The sequence below is a fragment of the Gymnodraco acuticeps genome, unplaced genomic scaffold (assembly GCF_902827175.1).
Source record: "Gymnodraco acuticeps unplaced genomic scaffold, fGymAcu1.1, whole genome shotgun sequence".
Classification (NCBI taxonomy): domain Eukaryota; kingdom Metazoa; phylum Chordata; class Actinopteri; order Perciformes; family Bathydraconidae; genus Gymnodraco; species Gymnodraco acuticeps.
In genome coordinates, this window is record NW_022991628.1 from 927,934 (window position 1) to 943,796 (window position 15,863).

General features: G+C 38.4%; 2 protein-coding genes across 2 annotated transcripts; one reads left to right on the plus strand and one right to left on the minus strand.

The window, feature by feature from the left end:
- The first annotated feature begins 811 nt into the window (after positions 1–811).
- On the plus strand, positions 812–5,487 carry LOC117534111 (annexin A3-like). The gene is made up of 14 exons (XM_034198167.1): positions 812–999; positions 1,371–1,410; positions 1,502–1,549; positions 1,730–1,817; positions 2,168–2,262; positions 2,352–2,465; positions 2,551–2,641; positions 2,766–2,845; positions 3,137–3,193; positions 3,409–3,502; positions 3,951–4,046; positions 4,151–4,209; positions 4,439–4,561; positions 4,708–5,487. Exons 2-14 carry the CDS (start codon positions 1,399–1,401, stop codon positions 4,765–4,767), a joined length of 1,017 nt encoding a protein of 338 aa, XP_034054058.1. The 5' UTR covers positions 812–999; positions 1,371–1,398; the 3' UTR covers positions 4,768–5,487.
- Positions 5,196–14,848, minus strand: rcl1 (RNA terminal phosphate cyclase-like 1). Its single transcript, XM_034198165.1, has 9 exons — positions 14,631–14,848; positions 14,082–14,153; positions 13,590–13,765; positions 12,584–12,658; positions 12,315–12,439; positions 10,777–10,902; positions 10,488–10,644; positions 6,434–6,537; positions 5,196–5,372 (listed from the first exon to the last, which is right to left on the minus strand). Exons 1-9 carry the CDS (start codon positions 14,797–14,799, stop codon positions 5,219–5,221), a joined length of 1,158 nt encoding a protein of 385 aa, XP_034054056.1. The 5' UTR covers positions 14,800–14,848; the 3' UTR covers positions 5,196–5,218.
- Positions 14,849–15,863: the final 1,015 nt, after the last annotated feature.

The following is a 15,863-nucleotide window of genomic DNA, read 5'->3' on the forward strand; positions in this document are numbered from 1 at the left end:
CGCCCCCTACATCTTACTCTATAGTTTGCCACAAGATGTCGCAGTTGCCCCTCACCTCAGTTTGTCACTTCCATACCTCACCTGCATTATATGCATTTATATGTTTCTGATCAGTGATAATAATTTGACTCTGCCTGCCACATTGTGTAGTACGCAGGAGCGTGTGTTTATACGTTTGCTGAGACTAAAAGAGCCATTAATGAGGTGATTATTGTGCACAAGTAAAATAAATAGTAAATGTATTTGGCTTTACGCGCATGATATATATGTGCCAAAGGCGCACAATTAATATTATAAAACACTGATTGAAATAATAAAATAAAAAAACGATATTAGTTATTAGTATAAGATTTACAATAACACACGTAAATCATATATTAATCAAGTTTGTATTGGTAATTAAACATGATTAACTTTAACAATGCAAGACAAACAAAATAATATAAGAGTAAACATGTTGGTAGAGATAATACAAGATATTATAGAAAACTAAATATAATCTACTGATACAATATAAGTTAAACAGTGATCAAGTTATGCTCTACCATACCTTCTGCAGTTATATGACATTAAGAGATAAGGTCGATTGTAAACGTTTATTTCTATTTCTTAATTTCCTTCCTCCTTCTGACTCATGTCCTCATCCCTGCCTTGAGCAAACATGACTTTGGAACTGTCAACAGTGCGTGTTGGGTCACTCCTGAAATCAAACGGCTTCTGTTCAATACTGATCAGAGGATACAGTTTATTTTAGTGAAGTGTCTAGATTGTTGAGCAAGAGTTAAGTTACAGAGAAACGCTAACATCCTGCTTACATCCCGCATTCTGTATTACACAAACCACAGTGTGTAAAAGTGAGGAGGAGTTGTGAAAAACATCATGATTCAACTTCCTCCAGTTTAAAATGGGCGTTGCCTTTCCAACTTCCCTGAAAGGTGTGGCGATTTTGTCCTTTTGTGAGATTCCCCCTCTGACATCAATCCAGTCCTCTCACTAAAGGTAAGATAACAAGTAACGCTTCTGACTTTTGATCGCAGTATCTTCGTCGTTGTATCTGTCTGTGTTCCGTATTTGAACTCTTTTTCCATCGGAAGGGTTGTTTTTTAGACTGCAGAGTCCGACATTAAAACGTTTAAGGCTTTAACTGTCTGCAGTTCTTGTAACGAACATGTGTCCTCGATTATTTTGGCTAACTAAACTTCAAAATGTCATAATCAAGAAGTGGATGCCTATAAATGCGAAGGCTGTGAAGGACAGAGGATGAGGAAACATTTGCAATACTAAACAGAAAAAGGAGTCTAAAGCTGTATACAATCATCACAATACCCTTGTGGAGATGCTGATACATATGCTTTTCCCCTTCCTTTTAGTATAATACGTTCATCTTCAACTTCAACAATGTCTGGTTGGGTGAGTATTCAGGCATTGAAATTGGAATATAGGCTTCAAATACATGTCATAAAGGTGAAACTGTAATCATCTATGTTGACTTGTTTTTTAGGAAGAATTGGAAATGCTGTTGGATTCCCCCTCCTCACTGACTGTGACAGTAAATTGAACATACTCAACATTTTTAGTGCCTTAATGATAGTTATTGTATAGGTGGCTTTAATAGATGGTGGCAAATACTAATTGAAAGCTTAGAACGTACAAATAATAAACTGCAAACAATTTAGCATGTTGTATAAACAAATACTTGGAGGTTTATATGTGTTTCTGTGCTCCTCAGTCCAATGTCAGAGGAACTGTGAAGGATAAGCCTAATTTCAAAGTGGATGAAGATGTGTCTGCACTAAAGAAGGCTATAGAGGGCATTGGTACGTTAATTCACCAGTATCTAATATACAAGACCAACATATAAAGCTGTTTAATCATTATTTACTCTGTGTAATGTGTACATGTGTGTGTTAGTTAGGGTTTGGAATCACTGGATGCTACAACATACAATATTATCAAGAAACGTAATAAATATGAATGATTAATTTTTTTAATGATTTTTTTTACGATCTATTTGGCATCCGTGTATCGATACAATGTTATCACACAGAATTTCGCAATACTATGCTGGTATCAAATTGTTCCCACACCTGTCTGTTTGTGGAACAAGTGATTGTATGAAGTTTAAGACCTTGTTGTAAGACTGATTTGTGATGTCTCTTCTCTACAGGTACGACAGAAAAGACACTTATTGAGGTGTTGACCCAAAGAAGTAATGCTCAGCGTCAGCTCATCGCTAAGGCCTATGAGAAGCAAAACGGAAGGGTATAATGTACTTCTATAAACTCAATATTATTTCAAAAATAATGTCGTACAGTTAACCAAAATCTGTTTTATTAACATTCCTCCATCAGAAACTGGTAGATGATCTGGAGGGCGACACCCATGGAGACTTTGAGGACTTGTTGGTTGCTTTGGTAACGCCAACCGCTGTCTACGACTGCCAGGAAGTCATCAAAGCCATCAAGGTGAGATTTGGTCGGGTTAACTTTAAATGCCCTTCTTCATAAAATAAATTGTAACGGCCATACATTTTGGTTGTATTGCACACAGGGAGCAGGGACAACTGAGTGTACGCTGACAGAAATATTCGCTTCGAGATCCAACAAACAGATCAAGGCCTTGTCTGAAGCATACCTCGCAGGTTGGTATCCTAAAGACAAAGTATTCATAATTGCATCAGTTAGATAGTCACTTGTTGGCAAATACTCATTAAGCAATGTGTCTTCACAGTTGTGAAATTCTCCTTTTGTGCTGTTTTATTCAAGAAACTGGAAAAGCGCTGATTCATGATCTGAAGTCGGAGGTATCTGGAGAGTACGGCAAGGCACTACTCATCTTGGCTGAGGTACTGTATGTCAACTTGAGACAAACATTTGATTATATTCTAAAGAAATCATCAAAAGTAATTTTAGCTAGACACGTTGAGAATAAATGTCTCTAAGTCTGTCTTTAGGCCTGAATTGTAAAATGGCTAACTATGTTCTACATACCTGTTAATCTTTGGAAAGCTTGTAATCTTCAATACCAGTGTGACAAGTATAATAAAAATGGCATCATCATTTGAAAAGAAAATTCCAAAAACATTGGATTCAGTCTATTTAAGACAAAATGTATTCTTCTTTTTTTTTCTTAACAGGGGAAGAGAGAGGAGAGCACCAATGTGGACGCTGCTAAAGCTAAAGCAGATGCTAAGGTATATTCATTGCCTCGTATCCACTAGTTTCTCAAGTACATTTAGTATACTAATACAGGATGGTAGGTTGTGAACAATAAAACCACTACAGAGCAGTTGATTCAGTCATATCTGGGGGAATATTTAATTAATTATTGTTTGAGATTTTAAGCCTGACCTTACACATTTGTGTTTGAAGTCAACATTATTTTCACATTCCCTCTCATTCTTTGCAGGCCCTGTATGAAGCAGGGGAGAAGAAGTGGGGAACTGATGAAGATAAGTTTATCGACATCCTGTGCCACAGGAGTGTTCCCCAGCTGCGACAGAGTAGGTTCAACCCACATGTTTTTATCTGTATGCTAATAAAATACAAGACTACCAGTATGTAGCCCACTGGCGCCTCTGTGAGGTTGTACAACAGTGTCTGTTAACATCATGTTAACGTGCTGATGTTTACCTCCACCATTTTTAACATCACCATCTTTGCTTTAGCATTTGTTAATCAGTATGCAAAGTAATACTAATAATGTGGATGATGGTAATGCCATTAGTTTAACTTCACAAATACAAACTTTATGATATAGAATGTATGCACCAAATTTCCCTGGAAATCAATCCAGAATATATTCCGTGAGGAACAAAACAATTGCATGGCAATCGAAAAGGTAGAGACATTAAATGCAACATCATGCCACAATGCCGCTAGCATGGCTAAACAACTATTGATGTCATTTTTACTTTGCCACCTGACCAAATCGCTGATGTCTTCTAACAGCTCTGGTAGAGTACAAGAATATTAGCAAGAAGACTCTGCAGGAGAGCATTGAGAGCGAGATGTCTGGAAACATCGAGGCGCTACTTGTTGCTGTTGGTGAGAAAAATGTGCCATGTTGTCTGCCTATTTCTGATCCTCACATCTTACAATTAACATAATATTTATTAGAAAACATGTATTAACATATGGTTTTTGTTTAGTGAAGTGTGTGAAAACCGTTCCTTTATACATGGCTGAGACCCTTTTCAAGAGCATGAAGGTAAGTGATTCAATATGTCTATCTATAACTTAAGCACCTTTTGAAACACCAGAGCCAGTGGCTCCCAAAACAAAAGGATTTGTTTGGTTACACCCTTTCACTTTTAGCCACAGCAGACATGAGTGTTTGTCACCAGTGGTGTGGAAAGGAATGCTTAGCCACTGTTTTATAGCTGCAGCTTTGACTAAATGTGCACCACTGCTTATTTCCCAATTGTTCTTTTGTCTAGGGAGCGGGGACCACCGAGTCCACTCTGACCAGGATTATAGTGAGCCGCTCTGAGGTGGACCTGATGGACATCAGAGCACAGTATAAGAAGGTGTTTGGATTCACCCTCTACTCCCAGCTAGAGGTCTGTGCGCACACCGAGAGATTAAACTGAATTATCAATACCATTTAAGTAAACATTTCAACAGTTTCAAGTGCTTATTTTGAGATGTAGAGATATGACGTTCCCCTAAAACCCCGCTTCCTGTTCTCCCTCTCATGTTTGTGTAGTCTGAAGTGTCAGGCAGCTATGGTGACGCCCTCAAGCATCTCTGTGGCCAAGATGAGTGACTCCTCCAGACATCCGTGATGAGAAACATGTGGTGCAGAGGGGAAGAACCGCAGCTAATGACCAGTCCCTGACCCTTCCAAAAGCATCGCACATTTTCTTTCTGGAACTAAACATCTAGAAATGCTTTTACATGTGGAATTCCAGTAATGTTCAACCAGACAGTGGCGTGCAGACTGGCTTAAGAAGAAGTACGGACAAGAAGATGCTGATGAACGTCTTATAATATATATATATATATAATAGTTTGTATTACATGTATAAAACATAATCAACATGTCTTACCAAACAGTTGTTCTTGCATATTGTAACTGAAAGTTAACCTATAAGTTGGAACAATAATAACTAATGTCATACATTTCTCATCCAAGAAAATAAAATGTTTGTATTCTACTATTTGATGTGAGTGAGCAAAGACAACACCATTTCGTTTATATATAAAAAAAACAGATTTTATTTGAGGGTTTTGTTAATGTTGCTGTAACCGACTCCTACACAGGTCATCAGGACCTTGTCCCCTCCTTTCCTTTCGTCTTCTGAAGGCTTCTGAACCTGGATCTTGAACATGATCTGGAAGAAATCTCTAATGTGTCTGAGGAACTCGATCCTGGAGAGACAGTGAGGGAGAGAGGAAATAAGTTTAATTTGTAAGGGAGGCGTTGCTCCTTGAAATGAAATATTGTCCAGCTATCAATAAACCATACACCCTGGGAGTTTAAGAACACAGTGTCCCAGGAGTACTCAATGTAGACTAAGGTCATTAGTAGTATCTTTTATCTCTCAAAACTAGGGTGTTCAATATGTATAAAGACAAAGCCGATTAACAGTATGCAAATGTTTAAGCTGGATTCCATTGGTCTTCAGAAAAAAAGAAATGAGCGTTACCTGAGTAAGAAGAGGAATGCATTGTGATGGCACTGCCAATCTTCAGTTATCATAGTACTGTACTTAAGAGGGACACAGCACCGGTACCATGATAACTGAAAATGGACAGTTCATAGTTCATTCCTCATTCACGATGATGTTGTCTGAAATCAACATGACATTATTATCCTTATATTCATTCTAATATATTATTAAAGATTTAAAGCGGTTTGCCTACCAGAAAATATTCAAGTTAATATGAAACCTAAACTGTTAATATATCAGTTTATCACACATACACAAGGCACACTCTAGAAACACACGGACCATGTTAAAGCACAGCTGGACAGGTCCCATGATAATGCATTCCTTCAAAAGCATGTGAGAAATTTGAGGACATTTAACCTGTGATTCATCGTCAGCTGAATTTCACTTGGGGATTTTCTGCTAGTTGAAATAAAAATAAATAAACCTTTTTTCAATGTAACAAAATACATAAAAAGCAGTTCACTTGAACTTGTTTACTGTAAACTGCAGGCTGAACTTGCGTTTGAAGCCAGAAAAACACTTTTGGTTGCATGGGCCTTCAATTGAGTTAAAAACTAGTTTAAAATGTTTAAAACACAAACCACAAGGCTAATGTTTAACACACGGATGATTGTTTTTATTATGCTCGACAGTTGGACGATAACTTTGGAATATCTGCACTTGCAAAAGATGGGATAAGTAGAAGAATACCAAAGTGCTTCTTTGTGGTGACTTATAAACAAGCTATGGCAGGAAGCTTGAGTGACGGTGGCTTACGTGTGTGGGGAGAGGGGTCCGAGCAGAACCTTCGACACGTCCTGTTGGCCAAGGGTCATCAGGAGCAGCGCCAGGCTTTGATTGGAGGAGTCCACACAGCCACCCTAATACAGAGAAAGAGGAGGGGCGATGCGTTCAGCAACAAAAACAACTTTGAAACACGTCATGGAGGTGGAGATGTTTGAAAGAACTCGGTAACCCCTTGACAGGATATTGATTATCTCAGGTTCATTACCCAACAATATTTGCAAAACATAGTGAGCATCCAATAGTGGTTGTATGTTTTTGTCAGCTCTGGAAACGCATATAGTTACTTTAAACTTACAAGAAAATAGGGCTGCTCGATTATGGCAAAAATCATAATCTCGATTATTTGGGTCAATAATTGATGTCACGATTATTAAAAACGATTATCCATTTACTTTGAAAACATCCATTTATTGGAGAACATTTTTTTGAACAATATGTTTTTAACAGTTGATTACCCTGAACTTTAAGTATAATTCAACTGAAAATCCAAAAATAAATATAAATAAAAAAGTAATAATAAAAAAATAATCGTTTTATTTCGATTACGTTGTTTTCGTAATCGTTGCAAGCCATAATCGCGATTAAAATACGATTAATTGAGCAGCCCTACAAGAACATACATTATGAGTCAGAGAACACAACATGTTTGTCTTGTTTTTCACTAAATGATGGGTTTTCCTGCCCTCCCACCTTTTTCTTCGACATATGGCATATTTAGAGGACAGACGATCCACTCTCTGTATCCAAGTGATCACATGCCATAGTGACAACTCGACAACAGCTACGTGCTTTCCACCAGCCTGTATGAAGGGCCTATGCAACTCTGGAAACACCCCAATTTAGCATTTAAAAAAGAAAAAGAAACCAACATTAAAATGGCCATCTATTCTGTGGATCTGTCAGTAAAGTGAAAAATGAGTTTCCTCAATAGCACATCTATTCTATCCATGTGAGCATGATCCCAAGTCACGCAGTATTATTGCATCGTGACAGCAGGAATATGATTCAATTACATAATCATATAACTGAAGCCACGGCAAAACTATGGAGACATTGTTTTTTTTGCCAATGAGGCAGACGTTTTGCCAACTGCATTCCTACTATGAGTGATTGATGGAACTAGGTATTCTGTGAAAACAAATACTTCATGACTTCCAATATGCAACACTTCCATTGCAGTTCACCATTATACTCCATTGACAAGCCTTCAGACTAGCATTCTGTTATGAATTTAACTGTATAATGCACATTTATTCATGCATATTAAACACGAAATAGCCGTTACTTTTAATCAAATAAGCAAATACTTCATACTGTCTGGATACAAGAGAGAATTTTCATATTAGTATTTCCGAGAAATTCTACCAATCACAATGAATTTGCCTCCAGTAAAAACTCAAAGATGATCATTAGGCGCAATAAAGGATCTCAAGGTTTAAGGTTGATTTGCTATTTTACAGCTTTATCCAACCACTGAGAGTACCTATAATTGAGTATTTAAAGACATGTTGTGCCCGTAGGACCTTACCTTTGTGGGTTGCCTCCTATCAGTTCAAAAGAAGAAGTGCAACACATTACTATCATTTGTAGCTAGTTTCAGGCCCTGCCTCTACAGACAGTTAATATCTCCCAAGAGGCCACCAACAGACAAGATCTGATGGAAAAGTCCCTTAAATCCTTCCACTGAATGGTATCCCCCTTTCAAACAAGCAAACAAAAAAAAGTGGTCGCAGACAAACTTAAGCTAGTCAATAAAATGGCAAATCAATAGCCAAATTCCAAGATATGACTTGACCTAAACTTGTAAAAATGTGTCAAAAGGGTGAAATAGAAACAAAATTCAGAACCATTCTTAATTAAGTAGAAGAAAAAAAAACCTGAAATGTTATTGGAAACACTTACATCAGCTCCTGTCCAGTGTTGATGTTGCTTCCAAAAACAAAATGTCCATCGTGTGGCTTTGGGTTACTACAAGAAACTGTACTGATTAACCATTAGACAAACAGACGCACATGATAGAGAGCTTCCATGCCATTTAATGTGAATCCAGCTTATTTCTTTCTCAGTTTTCAAAAATGAACTATTCCAGCACAAATGTCTGACATTCATTTTACTCTGGTGTTATCATTTCTATTCTCCGCTGTAGAAAATGTTCTGACGCCCCGCTACAGTTAGGTATTAGAACCAGTTCATCAAATGCTGTCCAGCTTCTGCTTATCAAAAAAGGAAAGAAGCGTTTTAAAATAGTTTTCTTAAGAGTTTCTTTCGTCCACCGCCCTCTGAGGCTGCTAAAGAAAAACTCTGTGGCTTGGATTCAAGAGGATGCATCCAACACTATTCCTTAAATCAGCCCTACCCTGACCAGCTAACTGGCCTCACATGGCTCCTCTGAGAGAAGCAGAGCCTTGTGGAGGCAAAGTGAAGTCACACAAACACTTGATCTAATTATACATACTCTGATGAAAGTGGGCTCTTTTTCCTGACTATGTGACATTCTTTCTTTCTTTATACAGCCATTACTACACGTCACACTACAGCATAGAAAGATATGGATATAATAAATGTGACTTATGGGTTAATTTTCTGAAGCCTCAAGCATATTAACAAATTACTGATCAAGAAATCCTTATCCATCGAGAAATGAATGACGATAGGATCACACATTATTCATTTGACACGTCACATAACCAGGTTAAACCCTGACCTTTGACCTCTGCACAAACATATTTGTGACTTGAGTAAGATAGCGGTTTTCTCTTCATCATAAATAATAACGGTTTTAAATCCAGGTATTTATTTTATTCATCATGGCATTTTCTTCAACAAGGTCATGTAGCTTTTAATTTCATATCGAAAATGCAATATATGAGTTGTCGCCAAATGCGAGCCAGCCTCTGATGGATAAGTAAAAACAATCTTAAAAAGTAATAAGTATGTAGTATATATGTCTTAGACAAAAGTGTCATAGGAAAAAACCAATGAGACTCGACCAGTCAGGGGAACATACTTCTTTTAAGGCACAGTTCAGTTCTACCAACACACTGACTTACATGCATTACGTTTACACAGGCCGTTACATCCATAGGAATGGAATTTAGAAATATTCTGATTTGATTTCAATGAAAATACGCTTTTGTTATATTATACTTTCCTTCTTCATTGTGGTTCTTCCCACAAGCAGTTTCTCAGAATGCCCGACTGGGGTCATTACTGGAGAATGTGGGTAAACAAGAGAAGATAGTGTTGGAAGCGCATGCTTGGACTCTAATAACTAATAGTGTGTCCTGACCTTGTATTTCAGATATTCCCCAAGAATTTCAAAATCTCTTGAGACAAGGTAACAATAGATTTTCCAGCTGCTGTGTGTGAACATTCCGACTTAATAGCATTTTCCAGTGATAAGAAAGATGCAAAAAAATAAAATACACTTTGAGTGAGTTAAACATAAGCAAAGTATTATAATACTATATACACTTCATAGTGAAAAAACATTACAGGAAGTGACGGATAACTTTTTGCAAATGTATTTTCAGCATAAAAGTGACTACACTATGGCAGGTAACCATCACGGTCTGCTGGAACTATTCAAATAAACAGCACAGGCTTGGTATTTTGAAGGGCAGCTGCTTTTAGAGCAACTGAAAAACACTGTGCACAATAATGTAGCAAACCAATATCCAGCCTTCACGCATTGGATCAAGTGCTGCCATTATGGGCCAAGGTCCCGGTTAGGCAAGGCCTGAAAACACTGGACAAATTCCTGTGAACGTCTGCTTGAGTTTCTACACCTGTTCACAATTAAATACATATTTGATTCCCTGTTCAGAGCAGCCTGTAAATTGCCAAAGAGGGATGATTCAAAATTCATGCCAAGAGACAAAAATAAATCACATTCTAGGCTCAGACAACTTAAATCTCTATATTTTCTGTGTTTCCAATAACCCCAAAAAGAACCTTACTGAAACAAGTGTGTGGAGTGAGGCCGGAATATAATACATCTTTTTAGGGTTTTTGAGGAACTTACCCGATACACCTCCTCCAAAAGCATCTGGGCACAGTTCTTGCCGAGGTCCTCTGGAAGCATGGGGTCTCCCTGCCCCTGCGGCGTGGACGACATCTCAGCGCTGAGGAAGGAGCCGTTCATCGTCTCTGCCACCAGGGTCAGACCAAAACCTGGAGATCTGCAATTCACCAAAATGAATGACTATGCGTTTCTTTGACTAAAGCTGTAAGTACAGGTGATAAAACGGTGAGCAGGATTGTTTAACAAACATTTGATTTCCCTGTAATTCCATTTAGGCCGAGATACTCACTTTCCAGAGTTGGCTCCCTTCATGTGGTCGGTGTAGATGTAGATGTCAGGAATGAACTTGTTTAGGACGCCCCTGGCTGTGTCCACTAACCTGTTGGCCATCTGAGGAGAAACTCTCACTGAATATCTGGGTTTAGACTGTCAAGGACCTTTCAGATCATCAGAACACACATTTTATTCAATTGAAAAAGTGCAAGCTTAAACTGGAAGGAGCACGAACTTGAGAAAAAACAAAGTAAAGCTCACTGGCATTTGTGAACAGATGGAGTGATTAGTAAATAAATCAAGAGACTTATTCAACAACTATTTACAAATTGACTCATTTTTTATTTTTCATGCAAATATGAAGAAAATTATCTTGTTCGTGCTTCTCCAATGTGAGGATATGCTGGATTTATGTGTGTACTAGTGCTGTAGCGACGCGTCGACTTCAAAATATCGTCGACGACATATTTCCGCGTCGACACCATAGACTGTATGACGCCACACACACGTGGGTCACCCAAAGCAACAAGCAGTTCGCAATCGCACTTCTAACACAATGGAGACTGAAACGGCTACCAACTCCTCCTCACAGGATTGCGCACGAAGCCCTCAAACGAAAACATCTCGCCCCAGGTCTTCAAAAGCATGGGAATATTTTAAAGTTAGTCCAAAACGCAAAGATATTTATATATTTATATCTCACTGAGACTGCTGCTTGACCGGAAGCAGCAGCTAGCTGTGGTGGCAACCATTAGCAGCTAGCATTTGCTCTCCGATTTAAAATGGAATTATGGATTATAAATTCAATAATTTTTTTATACATAGACGTTAAAAACCTATGGATTAACCGATTCAGCCGCGTTTTTTCTCATTTGAATGCCATTGAACACGTATTTTGATCAGATTGACAGCTACGGCGGTGAGACGATCTCCCTAGAAGCTCTGTGAAGGTACGTGTTGTGATGACTGTATTTGCTTCCCCTGTCGCGAGTCCGGATCACTCAGTGATGATACTATGTACCTACATAATCTGTGGAGTCTCAGCTTTAATCGGATATCTTGTATGTGCAGCTACGATAAGTAATAAGGGTACTTTTATCTTGAGTTCTGTGCCAATGTCCGTTAGCATTTTTCGCTCAGGGGTCATTTAGATGCTTCTTATGAGACTTGTGTTTTGTTTTGGCAAACATGGTTTGTATCGTCAGTTAGCTGAGATTATTTCCGTTAATCTGGTATAACACATTAATAGGTTCTTAAATATTAAGATCCCCTGAGACACAGTATCGTGAAAAAATTTTTTTTTACATTACGTTTTTTTTACATTACGTTTTTTATGAATTGAACAACAGAAAAATAATCGTTCGATTAGTCGACTAATCGATCAAATAATCGCCCGATTAATCGTTTTCAAAATAATCGTTTCCCCCCAGCACTAGTGTGTACACATCTGGAGCTTTCACATTAAGCTGTAATGGCTTTTGAATGTCAACTTGTATCATATGTATATTGTTAACAGATGAAAAAGGGCCTTGACTGTGAGCTCGACAAGGATACGCCACTCCCCTGATCCTCTTGATCTTCCCCGGGTCGGTCAGCTGCACCGGCCTCATCGTCCTGCGGGTTGGACATATGAAAACGACCTCTCCTCCCCCGCCAGGCGCCATACCCCTCTTCACCACCTGAGGGAGCATCAACAGAGGGAGAGTGAGAGAGCGAAGGATAGACTGACCTGTGTTCAAGTAGCAGTAGTATATTTGAACATAAACCCCCCCCAAATCAAATGTGACAGCATGCTTATCAGCAGATCACTATTGTGTGCTCACCTTGAGATCAAAGCCCTCTCCATCAATGCCAAACTGCTTCATCAGAGGGAGGGCTGTGGACTTCAGCACATCCACCTGCAGGAGACAGAGGGTTTACAACCATTAAGTTGGAGAAGACAGCGAAGTAAAGTGGAAACTCCTGGCACCAGAAAACCTGCACTGTTGTTGAGGAGGCAAATCAAATATTGATACACATTTTTTTTTCTACAAAGCTAGATCACTAGGTAAGAAACCATGCTCTGGCATCTGGATTATATTTGGCTTTGCTGTTGTAAATAAACTGGTGCGTATACCAGACACCAAAGCAAATTCCTAGTATGTGTAAACGTACCTGCCAATAAACTTAATTCTGAAACAGTTGCAAATCTGCTTGAGGTAGCCATGTTGCTAATGTTAGGAACAAGAATGCTGATCTTTCTGTAAGTATTCTTATCTGTTGAGATTTAAAAATATTCTTCTGCGTCATCACCGGGTTAAGATATCTACCATTTCCCAAAACTGCAACAAATTGTTTCCATGACAACACTTTTCTCTAGCGTCTGCAATGCTTCTTCTCAGTGCTGGTTTGTTGACAATATACATGTCAAAACAAAGCAGCTCAGGGCAGAAAAAGAATGATGCATTGGCTGAGATTGGACTGCTATAACAACACTTCAAACGTGCAAACAAACTCAGAGACCATGGTTTAAAAACGTGGAGGAAAACAGTTACAAAAGTATGTGAACCACAATCTGTTTACATTTTAATAATCAAGTCAATGTACAAATGGATTAAAAACCTGAATATGTTCCTTAACTATTATGTGTTCTTTACAAACTCTCCACCTCAGGCGTAAAATATGCAGTCTGTAAAAAAATACATAATTGATCTCACATATAATTACATGTACAATAGAGGGCACGCCCATGTGGATTTGGCAGGAGTGGACTTCCCATAAATTCAATTTACAAATAGGTTGAGGTTAGTCGTTTTGGTAATGAGCTGATGCATGCATGAGGGTCCTCACCGTCGGGTCAATGTGGTCGTTGGTGACCCCTTTAAGCGTGGCCTTCAGAGAGGTCTTCATGAATGGAGCCAGCATGAGCAGAGCCTCCAGATAGTAGCCGATCGAGCGCTGAGTGTTACATTCATGTTCTACAGAGCCCCCGTACAACAAGCCAGGCTGGTAGAATAACACAGTACCTTGTGAGGAAAGACTAATTGTAGTTAGTGAGTCTGTATGTAGAGGGTGCTACTTTGCAGTCTTTTGTTAAATACGCCTCTGAACATAACAGTTCAATTTAACACCAAATGCACACAGAAATAGCAAAACTAAGGTGTCAAATTAATTATGAGAACAAAAATACAGAAAACATTGAATCATTTCTACAAGGATGCCTTTTATGCATAGCTTAGGTGTTTATTCAATGATGACATCCTCCACAATCATCTGGCGGAAAACAGTAATACATTATTACAAAGGTAAACACTTCAGTCACATCATAATGATAACACTCACCTGTCTGGTTAATTTCTATTCTGGAGCCATTGGTCACTTTGTCTAGCAGTCTGATAAAGCTGGCCTCGAAATCTGTAGAAGAAAAGCAACAATGATACTCATACAGTATATCTTTAACCAGACTTTCTGTGGCTGAGCGCCATGTTTTAATACAAGTTAAGACCTTGTTAAAAAGGTATGATGGGACAAAATGTTGCCCTCTTTTCTTATTTTACATACAGTAACAACACATTTAGAGTCAAACAAGTTGATTTAAGTATTCTTGCATCTATATGAAGATGATCTCTCACATTAAGCAAGATAAGTCCCTCAAATAATATGATAACGTTAAGGCAGAACTCTGCTTTGCAAATACTAGTTCAAACTCTTGAAAGGCATAACAGCGACATAACTTTATACAATTATATTAACTTCACATTTGCAGTACTGTACTATCGTCTCCCCTCTTATGACTTCCAGTTATAAAACACACTCCAAACTGCGTAACAGCTAGCATGTTAGCCACCGAGCTAACTGCTACGCCACATGCAAAGTGGAGCTGAAACTCACCGCGGAGCCCCGGGTTGTCGTCTTTGGACCTTATGTTTTTTATTCTAACACGCTTTCCACTGAGTGTGGATAAAACTAGCCGCTGTCTGAAGAAATTGCAACCATCGTAATCGAGCCCGTGGCTGGCCATGTTATTGTTGTTTCTGATGGAGTCAGTGGGAATCCACATGTGTTTGTACAGGAAAACGCTGGTGGGAGGCGAATATACGGCAAACCACGAGGGTCAAAAAGGGAATTTACAGGTGGTTGCGGGCAGACCATGGCTTTATTGAATTAATACATTTCAAAATAAGACTTATTAAATGTATTACATTACTTATTTGTTGATGCAGAAAATCTAGTCCACACATTTTTATTTTTTTTAAACCTGGATTATTGTAATTATTTATTTTTAAATCTAATTATCTTAAAATTCTCCAGTTGATCCAGAATGGTGTAGCATGGGTCCAAACCATGGTCCAAACCTGCTGATTGTCATTATGCCATGGCATCATGCTATGCAAAACGAAAATAATAAAGATAGTGGTGTTTTCATGCTTTCAACTTTAGATTTGGGGTAGAATTGTGTTTTCATTTGAGGCTTCATTCAGAATTATTGCTGCTCCACTGTCATCCTTTCAAAAAAGGATTTAATCAATGGAAGAACATAATCCATTATAATAACCAACATCCCCTCTGCATTTGACCTTACATGTCTATCCATGGCTAGGGTTTCTCTAATGTGATTAAACAATATTTGATTCTGCAAAATGTTGTCTAAGTTTTCATAAACTCTGTTGCAATACTTTCTAAAAAGGCCTATACTCAAAACTATCCCCTTTTGCATGTTTTTGTGTGAGTGAGTGAGTGAGTGAACTCAGCATAAAAGCTATTCTAGAAGGTGATTAATTGCCTCTCTGAAATAAGACTTGTGTGGGTGCATCGCCGAGTTTGACCACCAGACAGTGCCATAACCTTTCTTTTAAAACACCGTAGGAGTGGCTTGATAGCAATTGTTTCGCTTAGGCACAAAATGTGATCAACATGTAAACAAATGGATCACCAACAATATTTGTAAGGATTGTCTCTTTTATCTCTATTTAGTAGGGCACCTGTTGGCATCTAAGGAAGCAACAGTGAATTGCAACTTGATTTTAATACATATACTAACACAATGTGTACATGTAGGCTACCCCACATGGTTTCCTTAACTCTGATGATGTTATTCAGAACAGTCATTTCAGCGAGGTATTA

What these genes read in the sequence shown, in the direction of transcription:
- LOC117534111 (XM_034198167.1), top strand. An exon ending in GAAGGCTATAGAGGGCATTG is followed by an intron (nt 1,818 to 2,167) that starts GTACGTTAATTC and finishes TCTTCTCTACAG; the next exon opens with GTACGACAGAAAAGACACTT. An exon ending in GTCTGAAGCATACCTCGCAG is followed by an intron (nt 2,642 to 2,765) that starts GTTGGTATCCTA and finishes GTTTTATTCAAG; the next exon opens with AAACTGGAAAAGCGCTGATT.
- rcl1 (XM_034198165.1), bottom strand. Translation starts at nt 14,799, where the DNA reads ATGTGGATTCCCACTGACTCCATCAGAAACAACAATAACATGGCCAGC. An exon ending in CGACAACCCGGGGCTCCGCG is followed by an intron (nt 14,154 to 14,630) that starts GTGAGTTTCAGC and finishes TTTCTTCTACAG; the next exon opens with ATTTCGAGGCCAGCTTTATC. An exon ending in GAGAGGGCTTTGATCTCAAG is followed by an intron (nt 12,440 to 12,583) that starts GTGAGCACACAA and finishes ATGCTCCCTCAG; the next exon opens with GTGGTGAAGAGGGGTATGGC.